A 17,711-nucleotide genomic window follows, 5' to 3' on the forward strand; every position below is an offset into this window, starting at 1 on the left:
AGCGTCCTCCTGATGTCCCTATCGTTATAGATGCCAGTCTTCAGCTAATTCAATTCACTCCATGCAATATCAAGAAACGGCTGATGGCACGTATACAGCTGAGGTTACCGGTCCCAAAGACTAATGCTCCTAGCAAAGCTGTTCAAGTACAGCCTCAACACTTGACAATGTGAAAAATTGCCCAGGTATGTCCTGTCCAGAAATGGCAGGACAAATCCAATCCAGTCAATTACCTCATAAGCCTACTTCCAATCATCAGCAAAGTGATAGAAGGGGTCATCAACAGTGCTATCAAGAGGATCTTACACAGCATTAACCTGTTCATTGATGCGCAGTTTGGGTTCTGCCAGGATCACTTGGCTTCAGGCCTCATGATAGGCTTGGTCGAAACATGGAGAAAAGAGCTGAATTCCAGAGTGAAGTGACAATGACTGCCCTTAACATCAAGACAACATTTGACCAAGTGTGGTATTAAAGGGCCCTAGTCAAATTGAGGTCACTGGGATCAGGGGTAAGGCTCATCACTGGTCTGAGTCATACCTCGCACGGAGGTAGATGGTTGTGTTTGTTGTAAGACAATCATCTCAGTCCCAGGATATCACTGCAGGAGTCCCTCCAGGTAGTGTCCCAACCCCAAACATCTTCAGCTGCTTCAATGATCTTCCCTCCATTATAAGATCAGAAATGGGGATCTTTGTTGATGACTTTACAATGTTCAACCCCATTTGTAGCTCCACGGATAATGAAGCAGTCCATGCCCACATGCAGCAAGACATTTTCCACAGCAGGGACTCCCTGCAGTGGAAGGAGTACCAGAACAAGGTCCAACATGCCATTGCAAATGAGAAAGCAAACTTCTTTTGTGACTGAGTAATGCAACTGAAGAAGGATAATCCATCATCTTGTGTTATCAACATTAACTTGATGATGTCATCCTCCCAATTCTCTCATATCATTGCAGTTCCTAATGGAGGTCACTCCTAGCAACTCTCCATCACTAATCTCATTAATAAATGACAAACTTTGCTGGTGAAATGACATCACTGGACTTTTGACAGCTATCAGCATCTTTGCTGGCAAGGAAACTTTCTGTGGTCCAACCATGGGAAATCTTCTGAGAATTCTTGAGTTGAACTTGGATAGTCTAGACAGAGTTCCAAGAGCCAAGCTTATCTGAGTCTTTGCCTATGTGTTTAGTGCTCCATTATGCAATGTCTTAAATGCTTCCTTCGCAGAGGGAGTAGTTCCCCGTAAATGGAAGCAAACAATCAGTGTTCCAGTGCCAAAGAAACAAGAAGAAACACTGGACAAACTATGCGCCATAGTCTTGACAGGTCATTTCTCTAAGATTGCAGAGCAGTTCGTGACTAAATGGTTACTATTAGATATTGATCCTCTACTTGACTGTCATCAGTTTGGGAGCCGGGCTGGAAGATCAACAACTCATTATCTGGTTGACATTGAACTTCCTTTGTAAGAGGGCTAATAAGTTGGGAACAACCTCAACCATTATTACAACAGATTTTTCAAAGGCATTTGACAGGGTTGTGGCTAATAAATTGTTAACATTAAACGTAAATGATATTCTTGTCCAATGGATTGCTGACTTCTTCACTGACTGCACTCGATGTGTCATGGTTGCCTATTTGGAAGTGTTCAATTAACAGCAGATGTGCCTTGGCACTTGGCTAGGGGCCAATTCTTTTACTAATCTGCAATCACGATGCTCTATCATCTTCTTCTGGCCTCAAATACTGGAAATATATGGATAATATGGCAGTTGTGAAGCCTAGACCTTGGGATGCAGCTAGCGGGGTTCAGGAAGCTCAAAGCTCTCAATGAATTGTCTGAGGAAAACAATAGGCAGTTAAATGCTATTAATTGTAAGGCCATGTGAGCAGACTAGTAAATAATAGCACATGCCCCTTGACATAAAGTTCACAGAATCACAGAATTGTTACAGCACAGAAGGAGGCCATTTGGCCCCATCGTGTCTTCATTGACTCTCCAAATGAGCAATTCACTTAGTACCATTCCCCTGCCTTCTTCCCCATAACCCTGCATACTCTTCCTTTTCAGATAAGTCTAATTCCCTTTTGAATGTTTCAATGGAACCTGGTTCCACCACACTCTCAGGCAGTGCATTCCAAACCCTGACTACTCACTGCATAAAACAGTTTCTCTTCCTATCACTTTTGCTTCTTTTACTAATTACTTTAAACCTGTGCACTCTCCTTCTCAAGCCTTTCATGAGTAGGAATAATTTTTCCCTATCTACTCTGTCTAGACCCCTCATGATTTTGAATACCTCTATCAAATCTCTTCTCAACCTTCTTTTCTCAAAGGAAAACAGTCCTAACTTCTCCCACCTATCTTCATAACTAAAGTTCCTCATGCCTGGAACCATTCTCGTGAATCATTTCTGCACCCTCTCAAAGGTTTCACATCCTTCCTAAAGTGCAGCACCCAGAGGTAATTACACCCTCGCAGAGGTGAAAGCTTTGAAAATCTTGGATGTGCACATTCAAGCCAACTTGGAAGTGGGATGGCCAAGTGGACAGTATGCTGAATAAAAGAAACAAATAAATGGATCTTTACTCTCAGATCCCTCATCCCTTTCAGACTCCCTGTCCATTACCTGTTGGTGGTTGAATATGCTGTGCCTGTGTGGCACCCTGGCCTCACACATCTGTAAACCATTCATATGAAAAGGATACAGAAGCATTCACTGATATTGATCTTAGGCTCTCAGTACCTGTCATATGACAGTGCCCTTCATGTCACAAAGCTCAAAACCCTACAAACAAGAAGAGTTAATATTTATACTAAATTCAGAAAATCCCTTATGCAATCTACCCAATTTCAGAACTGGTTACTACCACCATGTCCAGAGCAATCAAGGCAACTCAGGAGGTTTGACTAAACTCAACTGCAAAAGACGTAGGATGGAAAAGTACTGATGTAGTCCTATTTCTTACATGGTTCTTGTCCTCAATGAAGTACTTATGAAATCTATATGTGCTTCAGTGCTTGTAATGTAAGGAATGTTTATTGTTTTGTAATGTTAATATAATTTTAATTCGATGTTCCTTCCCTTAACATCCAGTCCATCATTTCTCTGTTACCTGTTGAATTTGTTTGTCTATTTTTTTACTATATGATTGTCACGTGTTTCCAGGTTTTTAATTAGAACACTTAGTTTACATATGAATTTTCCAACGCAATTCAAACTTTGGCCTGCGAATATAGTTAATGAAAAAAACATCATTATTATTATGATAAATGTCAAGTAACAGTCCTGCCATACAAGTACCAGGCAATGACCATTTCCAACACGAGAGAATCCAACCATTTCCCCTTTACATTCAGTGGCATTAGCATCATTAAATCCCCCACCATCAATGTCCTGGGGGTTACCATAGACCAGAAAATTAACTGCACCAGCCACATAAATACTCTGGCTACAAGTGTGGCTGCAAGAGCAGGTCAGAGGCTGGGAATTCAGCAGTGGGTAACTCATCTCTTGACTCCCCAAAGCCTGTCCATCATCCACTAGGCACTAGCCAGGATTGTGATGGAATACTCTCACTTGCCTGGATGAGTGCAGCTCCAACAACTCTCAGGAAGCTCAACATTATCCAGGACAAAGCAGGCCATACACCAACCAACATCTGAAACATTCACTCCCTGCACTATTGGTGCACAGAAGCAGACTGATAAGAGTGGATGGAGAAAATGAAAAGCAGAAAAGAGGTAGCAAACTGGCAGATGGAGTCCAACTGGTGCTGGAGCAATTTGCAGAGATGGGGGGAGTTCCTGAGATTGTATTTAAAGTGAAGCCAGCTGAATGCATGAAGGGAAGAGTATGTGCCATAAGGAGTGAAAGAGATTTCTAAATAGCAGAGAAAACAGGGAGCATAGCCAGAATAATAATAATGAATAATATGTGAAGGAGAGATGTACAGGGACATAACAAGGCAGAAGGCAGAGTTCAGGCTGGAACTGAAACAATTGACTGGGATAATATTTCTGAGATGGGACACAGTTATGACTTTAATCTCATGAAGAAACATCTTCACATTGAGGATACCCTCCACCGTGTTGTGTGGCACCAACAGTGTGCTAAATGGGATAGACTTCGAATAGATCTAGCAACTCAAGACTGGGCAACCATGAGGTGCTGTGGGCCATCAGCAGCAGCAGAATTGTGCTCAACAGCAATCTGTAACTTCATGGTCCAGCATATCCCCCACTCTACCAATTACCACCAAGCCAGGGGATCAACCCTGGTTCAAAGAAAAGCGTAGGAGGGCATGCCAGGAGTATGCATATATAAAAATTATGTGTCAACCTGGTGAAGGAGGGCATGCTAAACAGCATAAGCAGCAAGTGATAGAGCACAACGAATGTATCAGATCTAGCGAGTCCCCCACTATCAACATCCTGGGCGTTACCATTGACCAGAAACTGAACTGGACTGGCTATATAAATACTGTGAGCAGGTCAGAGGCTGGAAATTCTGTGGAGAGTAACTCACCTCTAGACTCTCCAAAGCTTGTCCACCATCTACAAGGCACAAGTCAGGAGTGTGATGGAATACTTCCCACTTGCCTGGATGAGTGGAGCTCCAACAACACTCAAGAAGCTAGACACCAACCAGGACAAAGCAGGCTGTTTGATTGTTTGTGAATGGGGTGCCATTCAGCTCCCCCAGCACTGAAGCACAGTAGCAGCACTGCAGCAAGATACACTGCAGCAAATCAGCAAGGTTCCTTAGACAGCATCTTCCAAACCCATGACCATTACCATTTTGAAGGACAAGGGCAGCAGACACATTGGAGGGGAACTTCCAGTTGGTGATGTTCCCCTCCAAGCCACTCACTGTCCTGACTTGGAAATATATCGCCGTTCCTTCACTGTCACTGGGTCAAATCCTGGAACTCCTTCCCTAACAGCACTGTGGGTGTACCTACACTACATGGACTGCAGCGGTTCAAGAAGGCAGCTCACCACCACCTTCTTAAGGGCAATTAGGGATGGGCAATAAATACTGGCTTAGCCAGCGTTGCCCCTATCCTGTGAATGAATAAAAAAGAGGCATAACTTATAGTAGAAATGTTATAGGCAGTACTGGGGCTAGAGCGCAGGTTTGGAATGTTCCTTGAGGTAAAGACCAGGTAGCTGGATGGAAGCAGGCAGGTAGGTGAGTGATGGAGAGATGAACCGTGGCTAAGAGGGCAGTAAGTTTAAAAAAAAATAAATAATGTTTTTCAGTTAAGAAAAACTTTACACAATGTAGCTGGAAGTGGAAAAACAAGACAGCAAATTGGTTAGGAAACAAACTTTAGAAACGTACAGCAAAGAGGTACACAATGGCCAAAGATTGCAATTGCAAATCAAAGTTGATTGAACAAACTGAGGTTATGTTTGGGATGGGGCTAAACAAGTAACTGCTGGTCCAGCAACTCATTACTCAGCCTCAGGATCTTGAAGAATTAAAGCCAGTGACTGTTACTGAAAAGGATCATTTTGGCTTATGCATCCTTTATGTCAGGCAGGTGGCTGTAGTGTTAACAACATGCTTTGGAACTGCAGAGGAGCTGAAGAAGTCTGAATATTGTCTGTGTATTTTTGGAAGTTGACTTAATGCTTCCAGCTATTTCCTATTGGCAGCATTTAAGTTATGAATATGATCATGGATGGACCACTAGGATACATCAGAGACGCTGCCTGGTCAGAGACAAGCTGGTGGAGACATTGCAATGCCTGCATTGCAACAAGAATGAACTGAAGCATGAAACAGTCACACCATGAACAAATACTGCTGAAGAGAGTCATTGCAGGAGGCTGGAGTGGTTAACAAAAAATTAAGTCCAAGAGGCCAAATCAAGGCTGTGGTGGATAAGGAATGATAGTAAGCTACAGTCACAGCCAAAGTCAAACAGAATATCATCTGTGATCCATTAGTTGCTCCATAACATTGCCCATGCCTATATTTAGATTTTGTAGAAACTCACTGAATTAACTGTTCAGTTGGAATTTTGCTATTCCAGTCTCAGACCTTACAAAAATAGCTAAAATGCTCACTCAATTTCCAGCTTCCAAAAGATGATTCAGAGTACACTCACCAGACAGGGAGATGCTGGTATAGTGGTAATGTCACTGAGCTTGTAATCCAGAAGCCCGGCTTCATGCTTTACATATGAAACATACAAACATTTGAAATAGGAGCAGAAGTAGACCATTAGGCCTCTTGGGCCTGCTCCACCATTCAATAAGATCCTGGCTGATCTGTTTGTGATGCAAGTTCTATATTCCCACCAACCACCAATAACGTTTGATTCCCATGCTGAACAAGAATCTATCCACCTCTGCCTCAAAAATATTCAGTGACCCCGCCTTCTGAGGCAGAGTTCCAAAGACGCACAACCCTCAGAGAAAAAAATTCTCCTCATCCCTGTCCTATAAGGGCGACCTCTAATTTTAAAACAGTGCCCCCTAGTTCAGGACTCACCCACAAGAGGAAACATCCGTTCCACGTCCATCTTGTCAAGACTGTTCAGGATCTTTTATACTTCAATCAAGTCACTCCCTCACTCTTCTAAGCTCCAGTGGAAACAAGCCCAGTCTGTCCAACCTTTCCTCATAAGTCAACCCACTCATTCCAGGTATCAATCTAGTAAACCTTCTCTGAGCTGCCTCCAACGCATTTACACCTTTTCTTAAATAAGGAGACCAAAGCTGCACACAGTATTCGAGGTGCAGTCTCATCAGTGCCCTGTATAAATGATGCATAACATCCTTACTTTTATAAAAACAGAATTACCTGGAAAAACTCAGCAGGTCTGGCAGCATCGGCAGAGAAGAAAAGAGTTGACGTTTCGAGTCCTCATGACCCTTCGACAGAACTTGAGTGAGTCCAAGAAAGGGGTGAAATACCGCCCCCCCCCCCACCCCACACACACACACACCTTAAATCAGCTTATATTTCACCCCTTTCTTGGACTCACTCAAGTTCTGTCGAAGGGTCATGAGGACTCGAAACGTCAACTCTTTTCTTCTCCGCTGATGCTGCCAGACCAGCTGAGTTTTTCCAGGTAATTCTGTTTTTGTTTTGGATTTCCAGCATCCACAGTTTTTTTGTTTTTACCCTTACTTTTATGTTCAATTCCTCACTTAATAAAGGATAGCATTCCATTTGCCTTCTTGGTTACATGTTGTACCCTTTTTTTTATTCATTCATGGGATGTGGGCTTTGCTGGCTAGGTCAGCATTTATTGCCCATCCCTAATTGCCCTTGAGAAGGTGGTGGTGAGCTGCAATCTTGATCTGGTGCAGTCCATGTGGTGTAGATACATCCACAGTGCTGTTAGGGAGGGAGCTCCAGGATTTTCACCCAGCGACAGTGAAGGAAACACAATATATTTCTAAGTCGGGATGGTGAGTGACTTGGACGGAGACTTCCATCTATCTGCTGCCCTTGTCCTTCTAGACAGTAGTGGTCGTATGTTTGGAAGTTGCTCTCGAAGGAGCCTTGGTGAATTCCTGCAGTGCATCTTGTAGATGGTGCACACTGCTGCTACTGTGCGTCGGTGGTGGGGGAATGAATGTGGTGGAAGTGGTGCCAATCATATGGACTGCTTTGTCCTGGATGGTGTCAAGCTTCTTGAGTGTTGAAAGAACTGCACTCATCCAGGCAAGTGGGGAGTATTCCATCACACTCCTGACTTGTGCATTGTAGATGGTGGACAGGCTTTGGAGAGGCAGGAGGTGAGTTACTTGTTGCACGATTCCTAGCCTCTGACGTGCTCTTGTAGCCACAGTATTTATATGGCTGGTCCAGTTCAGTTTCTGGTCAATGGTAACCCCCAGGATGTTGATAGTGGGGAATTCAGTGATAGTAATGCCATTGAACATAAGGGAGCAATGGTTAGGATGTCTCTTGTTGGAGCTGGTTATTGCCTGACACTAGTTGTCAGCCCAAGCTTGGATATTGTCTAGGTCATCCTGCATTTGGACATAGACTGCTTCAGCGTCTGAGGAGTCATGAATGGTGCTGAACATTGTTCATTGATGATTGCACATCGCCATTTCTGACCTTATGATGGAAGGAATGTCATTGGTGAAGCAGCTGAAGATGGTTTGGCCTAGGACACTACCCTGAGGAACTTCTGCAGTGAGATGACTGACCTCCAACAACCACAACCTTCTTCCTTTGTGCTAGGTATGACTCCAACTAGTGGTGAGTTTTCCCCCTGATTCCCATTGACTCCAGTTTTGCTAGGGCTCCTCAATGCCACAGTCGGTCAAATGCTGCCTTGATGTCAAGGGCAGTCACTCTCACCTCACCTCGGGAGTTCAGCTCTTTTATCTATGTTTGAACCAAGGCTGTAATGAGCTTAGGAGCTGAGTGGCGCTGGCAGTACCCAAACTGGGTGTCAATGAGAAGGTTATTGCCAAGCAAGTGCTGACTGATAGCACTGTTGATGACCCCTTCCATTAGTTTACTAATGATTGAGAGTAGACTGATGGGCGGTAATTGGCCAGGTTGGATTTGTCCTGCTTTTTGTGTACAGGACACATCTGGGAAACTTTCCACATAGCCGGGTAAATGCCAGCGTTTCAGCTGTACTAGAACAGCTTGTCTAGGGGCACATCAAGTTCTGGAGCACAAGTCTTCAATGCTATTGTCAGAATATTGTTAGGGTCCATAGCCTTTGCAGTAGCTAATGCCTTCTGCCATTTCTTGATATCACGTGGAGTGAGTCGAATTGGCTGATGACTGGCATCTGTGATGCTGGGGACCTCCGGAGGAGGCTGAGATGGATCATCCACTCGGCACTTCTGGCTGAAGATTGTAGCAAATGCTTCAGCCTTACCTTTTGCACTGATGTGCTGGGCTCCTCCATCATTGAGGATGGGGATATTTGTGGAGCCTCTTCCTCCAGTGAGTTGTTTAATTGTCCACCACCATTCAGGACTGGATGTGGCAGGACTGCAGAGCTTTGATCTAATTTGTTGGTTGTGGGATCACTTAGCTGTCTATCACTTTCTGCTTATGCTGTTTGGCACGCAAGTAGTCCTGTGTTATAGCTTCACCAGGTTGACACCTCATGTTTAAGTATGCCAGGTGCTGCTCCTGGCATGCCCTCCTGCACTCTTCATTGAAGTAGGATTGATCCCCTGGCTTGATAGTAATGGCAGAGTGGGGGATATGCCAGGCCATGAGGTTACAGATTGTGTTCGAGTACAATTCTGCTGCTGCTGATGGTCCACAGTGCCTGATGGATGCCCAGACTTGAGTTGCTAGATCAGATCAAAATCTATCCCATTTAGCACAATGGTAGTGCCACACAACATGATGGAGGGTACCATCAATGTGAAGGTGGGACATTGTCTCCACAATGACTGTGTGGTGGTCACTTGTGCCGATACTATCATGGACAGATGCATCTATGGCAGGAAGGTTTGTGAGGATGAGGTCAAGTATGTTTTTCTCTCTTGTTGATCCCCTCACCACTTGCCGCAGGCCCAGTCTACCAGCTATGTCGTTTAGGATTCGGCCAGCCCGGCCAGTAGTGGTGCTACTGAGCCACTCTTGGTGATCGACATTGAAGTCCTCCACCCAGAGTACATTCTTGCCACCCTCAGTGCTTCCTCCAAGTGGTGTTCAACATGGAGAAGCACTCATTCATCAGCTGAGGGAGGGCAGTACATGGTAATCAATAGGAGGTTTCCTTGCCCTTGTTTGACCTGATGGCATGAGACATCCTGGGGTTCAGAATCAATATTGAGGACTCCCACCTGACTGCAGACCACTGTGCTGCTGCCACTGCTGATGGGACAGGCCATACCCAGGGATTTGTAAGGTATTATTCCGTGAGAATGACTATGTCAGGCTGTTGCTTGACTCGTCTGTGAGACAGCTCTCCCAATTTTAGCACTAGCTCCCAGATGTTAGTAAGGAAGACTTTGCAGGATTGACAGGGCTGCGATTGTCATTATCGTTTCTGGTGCCTAGGTCAATGCCAGGTGGTCCATCCAGTTTCATTCCTTTTTTGTGACTCTGTAGCGGTTTGTTACAACTGAGTGGCTTGCTAGGCCATTTCAGAGGGCATTTAAGAGTCAACCACATTCTTGTGGGTCTGCGGTCACTTTTAGGTCAGACCAGGTAAGGACGGCAGATTTCCTTCCCTAGAGGATTGTTGGTTTTACAACAATCGACAATGGTTCCATGGTCATCATTAGACTTTTAATTCCAGATTTTACAGATTCATTTAATTCAAATTCCACCATCTGCTGTGGCAGGATTTGAAACCAGGTCCCCAGAGCATTACTCTGGGTCTCTGGATTACACTATGCCATCGGCTCCCCTAAATTTAGTGCCTAGCTCCTCATACTCTCTATGCAGAACCTCTTTCCTAGTTCTACCTATGTCATTGGCACCTACATGGCCCATGACAACTGAATCTTCCCCCTCTCACTGCAAGTTCCTCTCAAGCTCTGTGCAGATATCCCAATCCTGGCACTGGGCAGGCAACACTGCCATCTCAACTCTCGCTATTTGCTACAGAGAACAGTGTCAATCCCCCTCACTAAACTTCCCCTATTACCACTACGTTCCTTTTTGCTCCCTCCACTACCTGTACCACAGTGCCATGGTCAGTTTGCTCGTCCCCCCGGCAGCCCCCACTGTCATCCAAACAAGCTGAGAGAACCTTAAACCTAGTGGACAATTGCAGAGGCTGACACTCGTACACTCCTGCCCTCTGGGTACCCTTACCTGCCTCACTCACAGTGACCCTCCTGTCCCTGAACGCTGGCCAAAGCAGAAGACCCTATCCTAAGTGGTGTGACTGCCTCCTAGTACAAAGCATCCAGGTAACTTGCCCCCTCAGTGATATGTCGCAGAGTCTGCAGCTCAGCCTCAAGTTAATGACTCTGAGCTGAAGTTCCTCAAGCTGCAAGCACTTACTCCTGGATCACAATGTTGCCAGCAGCTCCCACATGCTGCAGCCTTGGCACATCTCCTATCCTGCCACCCTTAATGTGTTTTAAATAATGACTTAATTATATTAATCACTTATTTATGTTGCTTTTTTATATTTTTTATTAACTTTACTGCCAAATTATGTACCATTTTAAACCTTAGGACATAAGAACATAAGAACCAGGAGCAGGAGTAGGCAATTCAGCCCCTCAAGCCTGCCCCGCCATTCAATACGATCATGGCTGATCTTATTTCAGCCTCAACTCCAATTTCCAACCCTCGTCCCATAACCTTTCAGCCCGTTACTAATTAAAAATCTATCTATCTCCTCCTTAAACTTATTCAGCGTACCTGCATCCACTGCACTCTGAGGTAGTGAATTCCGCAGAGATCCTCATCTCTGATTTAAATCTACCAGCCCTTAGCCTAAAACTATGGCCTCTCATTTTAGAATGTCCCAGAAGGGCAAACATCCATTCCAAGTCTACTTTGCCTATCCCCTTTAGCATCATATACACATCAATTAGATGTCCTCTCATCCTTCTAAACTATAGCGAGTATAAGCCTAAACTGCTCAATCTCTCCTCATAAGACAAGCCCCTCATCTCTGGAATCATTCTAATGAACCTCCTCTGAACCGCCTCCAATGCAACTACATCCTTCCTCAAGTAAGGGGACCAAACCTGTGCACGGTACCCCAGGTGCGGTCTCACCAATGTCTTGTACAGTTGCAACAACACTTCCCTATTTTTATACTCTATTCCTTTAGCAATAAATGCCAAAATTCCATTTGTCTTTCTTATTACCTGCTGTACCTGCATCCTAGCTTTCAACGATTCATGCACAAGGACACCCAGATCCCTCTGCACTGAAACATTCTGAAGTTTCTCTCCAATTAAATAATAAGTCGCCTTTTTATTTTTCTGACCAAAATGGATAACCTCACACTTAACCACGTTAAACTCCATCTGCCAAATTTTGGCCCATTCACCTAACCTGTCCATATCCATTTGTAAATTTCTTATTTCTTCATTGCAACTTACCTTCCCACCTATTTTGGTGACATCTGCAAATTTAGCTATAGTACTTTCTATCCCTGAATCCAAGTCATTAATATAGATTGTAAATAGTTGGGGTCCAAGGACCGAACCCTGTAGCTCCCCACTAGTTACAGCTTGCCATCCAGAAAAAGACAAATTTATCCCAACTCTCTGCTTTCTGTTGGTTAGCCAATCCTCTATCCAAGCTAATATATTACCCCTAACTCCGTGTGATCTTATCTTGTATATTAATCTTTTGTGCGGCATCTTATCAAAGGCCTTCTGGAAGTCCAGATATACTACATCTACAGGATCCCCATTATCCACTTTCTTCAAAGAACTCCAGCAAATTTGTCAAACACGAGTTACTCTTGATAAAACCATGCTGACTTTGATGGATTGCATTTTGACTTTCCAAATGCCCCATTACTACTTCCTTAATAATGGATTCCAACAATTTCCCAACAACAGACTAACTGGTCTATAGCTTCCTACTTTCTGCCTCCCTCCCTTTTAGCATTTTTCCAGAATCCAGGGAACTTTGGAATATTATAGCCAATGCATCCACTATCTCTGCTGTTACTTCCTTTAAGATCCTGGGATGTAGGCCATCAGGTCTTGGGGACTTGTCACCCTTTAATCCCAATAGTTTGCTCAGTACTTTTCCTCTAATGATGGTGATTGTTCTAAGCTCCTCCTTCTCTACACCCTCTGCCCAACCTGTTACTATTGGAGTAGTACTCCACTGTGAAAACTGAGGCAAAATATTGATTAACCATGTCTGCCATTTCTGCGTTCCCCATTATTAACTCCCCTGTCTCATCCTCCAAGGAACCAACATTCACTTTAGCTACTACCTTTCCTTTTATATACTTGAAGAAGCTTTTGCTATCAGTTTTATATTTTGTGCTAGTTTTCTTTCATAATTAACTTTTGCTCTTTTATTATTTTTTTTAGTGACCCTTTGTTGATCTTTAAAAGTTTCCCAATCTTCCAGTCTGCCACTGACCTTTGCAATTTGGTATGTCTTAGTTTTTGCCTTTATGTTATCTTTAACTTCCTTGCTTAGCCATGGTTGCTTTTCCCCCCTCTTACCATCGTTCTTCCTCTTTGGAATATATTTTACTTGGAAGGATTTGAATATCTCCTTAAATATCTGCCACTGTTCATCAGCTGTCCCACCTTGTAGTCTTCCTGCCCAGTCCACTAGGGCTAAATCTGCCCTCATGCCTATGTAATTACCTTTGTTTAACTCCAGAACACTAGTGTGGGACTCAAGTTTCTCGCTCTCAAACTGAACTTGAAATTCTAGCATGCTATGATCACTCTTCCCTAGAGGATCCTTTACTATGAGATAATTAATTAATCCCATCTCATTACACAAAACCAAATCCAGAATAGCCTGCTCCCTGGTTGGTTCCACAATATATTGCTCCAAGAAATAATCTCTAGTACTCTATGAACTCTCCCTTGAGGCTACCCTTGCCAATTTGATTAGTCCAGTCTATATGCATACAAAAATCACCCATGATTATTGCAGGGCCTTTCTTACATGCTCCCAGTATTTCCTGGTTTATACTGTGCCCTACTGCTTACCTACTGTTTGGGGACATATAGATTACTCCCACCAGGGACTTCTTTCCTTTGCTATTTCTTATTTCTAAAATAAAATAGAACTTACCCACTTTCTAGATACCCACCAAACAGCTAGCTCCTTTCCCTGTGGTAGAGCAAGATCTATCTCCTACATGGTGAGAATGATAGAGAAAGGGAACGAGCACCTTCTTCCCTCCTTCATGGAACTCCCCCTCTCACCAAAGTCCGAGTCTTCATTCAATTTCCGCAGCTGCACTCCATTTGGGGACATGGGTTCAAATCCCACTGTGACAACTGGTGGAATTTAAATTCAATTAATAAAATCTAGAATATATAGCCAGTCTCAGTAATGGTGGCCATGAAACTATAATGCCTTTGTGACTATTGCCCTGGATTGCTCACAGCAGCACCCTGAAGACCAAGAATTGCTGATGTGAGAACTTGCCTAATAACAACGTGTGTTTAAATAACACCTTAAAAATATTAAAACATCATAAAGTGGCTCACAGAGACATAGCAAAACAAAATTTGACACCAAGCACAAAAGGAGATATTATCACGGAATCGTAAAATGGTTCCATCACAGAAGGATTCCATTCAGCCAGTTGTTTCTGTGCGGGCTCTCTGCAAGAGGAACTCAGCTAATCCCACTCTCCTACCCTTAGCCCTGCATCCTTTCTCTCTTCAGGCAATTGTGCAATTCCCTTTTGAAAGCTCTGATTGTCCCTGCCTCTACCACCTTCTCAGGCAGTGCATTCCAGCTCCTAACTACTTGCTTCGTTAAAAAAAAAGCTTTCCTGATGTGACCAATGATTTTTTTTTGTTTTGCCAGTCACCTTAACCCTGTGTCCTCTGGTTCTCGACCCTTCCACCAATGGGAACAATTCTTCTCTATGTACTCTATTTAGAACCGTCATGATTTTAAACACCTCTATCAAATCTCCTCTCAACTTCCTCTTCTCTAAGGAGAACAACCCCAGCTTCTTTAGTGAAGATGACCAAAAGCTTAGACAAAGAGGTAGGTTGTAAGATGTGGTGTAAAGAAGGAAAATGAGGTATAGAGGTGGAAAGGTTCAGTGCTGAAGACCTATGGTACTAAAAACATTGGTGGAATGATTAGAATCAGAGATACTTAAAAGGTTAAAATTTGAGGGGCTCAGATATCTCAGAAGGTTGTTGTGCTGGAGGAGATTAGAGAAAAAGGGAGGAGCAAAGCCATGGGAGAATTTGTAAACAAGGATAAGAATTTTAAAATCGAGTCATTGCTTAATCAAGAACTAGAGTTGGCTACTGAGCACGGGGGTGATAGGTGAATGGGACTGGCTGTGAGTTAGGGTACAGGCCACGGAGTTTTGGATTACTTCAAGTTTACAGTGGGTAGAATATGGGAGACCAGGCACGAGTGCGTTGGAATAGCCAAGATTAAAAGTAACAAAGGCATGGATGAGGTTATTCAGATAAGCTGATGTAGTCAAGCAATGTTATGGAAGTGAAAATAGGCTTTCCTAGTGATGTTGTTAGTATGTGGTTGGAAGCGCGCATTGGAGTCAAATAAGACACTAATAAGTGCAGAACAAAAACAGAATTACCTGGAAAAACTCAGCAGGTCTGGCAGCATCGGCGGAGAAGAAAAGAGTTGACGTTTCGAGTCCTCATGACCCTTCGACAGAACTTGAGTTCGAGTCCAGGAAAGAGCTGAAATATAAGCTGGTTTAAGGTGTGTGTGTGGGGGGCGGAGAATACTCGATGCCGATTCCTTGGCATTGGAGTTTGGTCCACTTCCGGTATTCCACCTCCCTCCAAGCCGCGTATCTGTTGATGGGTTTGGGCCTGGACGTTTGGGTGATATCCGTCCATCCCATTGCGATACCGATCTCGTCCGCTTCAATTCCAGCATCAGCACCTCTTGGACCTCCACTATCCTTGAGGGCTTCTTCGATCTCTCTGAGTACTTTGAGGTTCCTCAGGGATTCGATTGTTTTTTTGTTGTCAATTCCGCTGAATTCGAAAGAGGCCTCTATCACCACGTCCGGTGAGCTCTCTAGCGCCTCCAGCTTTCGGATTATGGCGGACGGAATCTGCACTTCGAGCCTCGGCATGCCCAGACCTCCATTCCTGTTACTGCTGTATAGTAGACCATCCGTCGTGTGTGGCGGAAGGTGTAGTATTTCTTTTGTACCGTTCTTGATAGATTGGTCTAGTTTGACTAGAGTATTCTGTGAGACCTCTGCGAGGATCAGGTGGAAATATATTCGAGGTATCATGTGAGTTTTGAGGATTTCAATCCTCTGGATAGGCCGAAGAGCTGCCTTCTTCAGGTTCTCTATCCACGAATCGATTCTGGATCCCCATTGCTCCTCGGTGACTCCTGCCCATGGGTCGATTCTGGCACCCAGGTATTTCTCCGTCTCTCCTGGTGGTATGTAAGAGATCGGACCTCCTTTCAGCTGCCAGTTCGGTTTTGTATTATACAGGAACGTCTTCCGTTTGTGGGTGAAGTGAAAGCCTTTGGTCTTTCCAGCATTCATCTCCAAACCCGTCTTTTGGCAGAAGTCCTGCACACTCTCCGCCCCCCACACACACACCTTAAACCAGCTTATATTTCAGCTCTTTCCTGGACTCGAACTCAAGTTCTGTCGAAGGGTCATGAGGACTCGAAACGTCAACTCTTTTCTTCTCCGCCGATGCTGCCAGACCTGCTGAGTTTTTCCAGGTAATTCTGTTTTTGTTTTGGATTTCCAGCATCCGCAGTTTTTTTGTTTTTAACTAATAAGTGCAGACTTGGTATATATTTGAAAAGGAAAACTCAAGGTTGCAGTATTTATCACACACTTGATGCAATGGTATGGTTGAATATAATTTGATTAGCCAAATGCTGAGAGGGCCGAATGGCCTACTCCTGCTCCTATTTCTCGAGCCTGTTTCTTTTTTTAAAAAAAAAAATTAAAGTGGTATTGTTTTGAAAACGGCCCAAACCAGTCAATTTCACGTTTACAGATTACAGGAGCTGGGGTTTCAAAGCAACAGCCATCTCAGCACAGCGGCGAACTCCTTAACCAAATTAATCCTACTTTGCTTTAACTACTATGCTTTAAACGTCAGTTTTTTAAAAAAAAAGTCGCAGGGTGTTTGGTCTGACGCCTGTGTTACGTGGCAAGTGTCTATGTCATCCACCGCTTCTGTTGAGGCACTTTCCATTTCCAAGTTTCCCCTCTTCCAAATGCCTCATTCCCCAAGTTCCAAGCGTTTGACTTCAATTATTGTATTCAAAACCTGGGAGGGACGGAATCGGCACTACTGTCGCCACCTGTCCTCGATAACTAAACTCGTGTCTCGAGTGTAAAAATGTAACGTCGAATCAACAGGCTGACACCTGAGGAGCCGCCTTCCGCCCATGCTGATTGGATCCTGGAACGGGGGCCCCCTTCAGCGAGCTCCGCTATTGGGCAGAAGAGGAGTCAATGCAGCCGGTGTCAGTTTCGGCTGAGTGGAACAGCAATGTTATGTTTGCTTGCTGGTCTCCCCTTCCTGTCCCGCCAGCAAAACCTACCTTCGCTGTTACCTTCGGGCCTCGCTTTTTCTCAGCCGCGCAGGTGCTTTCATCCAGAAGAAACACGACCAGCAGGAATAGGAGCAATTGCGAATTCATCCTGTGAAAATGAACTTTTTTTTTTAACGTGGCTCCCATTATCGTCACCGACGAAGAGCCGAAGAGAACGAGGCTCCGCCTCATACTGGAAGCTAATCGCAGCAGAGAGAGTGTGTGAAAAGCAGACACACCCGCCCTTTCCGGAATCCCGAAGCAGATCCTGAGGCAGAATCGGGGGGGTGGGGGTGGCAAAGCACGCTTACGCCTAACCCGTAAATCTCGCATTTTCATTGCGTGATCTTTTTGAGGCAGCACAAATAGAGGGCAGTTTGACACGTTTCCCTGCGAGCCGAATAAACTTATGTGAAAAAAAAGTAATCTCGCAAACAATTTAAAATAAAAACAAACAAAAAAAATGCTGGAAAGACTCAGCAGATCTGACAGTGCCGGTGGAGAGAACAGTTAACGTTTCGAGTCTGCGTGACTCTTCAAACAA

General features: G+C 44.2%; 1 protein-coding gene across 1 annotated transcript in view; it reads right to left on the minus strand.

Annotated features, from left to right (window-relative positions):
- LOC121277405 (peptidyl-prolyl cis-trans isomerase C-like) overlaps window positions 1–17,421 on the minus strand; it is a 32,667-nt gene extending 15,246 nt beyond the window's left edge. Inside the window, exon 1 of the mRNA XM_041186833.1 lies at window positions 17,177–17,421. Within this exon, the coding sequence (XP_041042767.1) occupies window positions 17,177–17,359 (183 nt within the window). The 5' untranslated portion in view covers window positions 17,360–17,421. The remainder of the gene's footprint in view (window positions 1–17,176) is intronic.
- Window positions 17,422–17,711: the final 290 nt, after the last annotated feature.

This window comes from Carcharodon carcharias, chromosome 4 (assembly GCF_017639515.1).
Source record: "Carcharodon carcharias isolate sCarCar2 chromosome 4, sCarCar2.pri, whole genome shotgun sequence".
Taxonomy (NCBI): Eukaryota; Metazoa; Chordata; class Chondrichthyes; order Lamniformes; family Lamnidae; genus Carcharodon; species Carcharodon carcharias.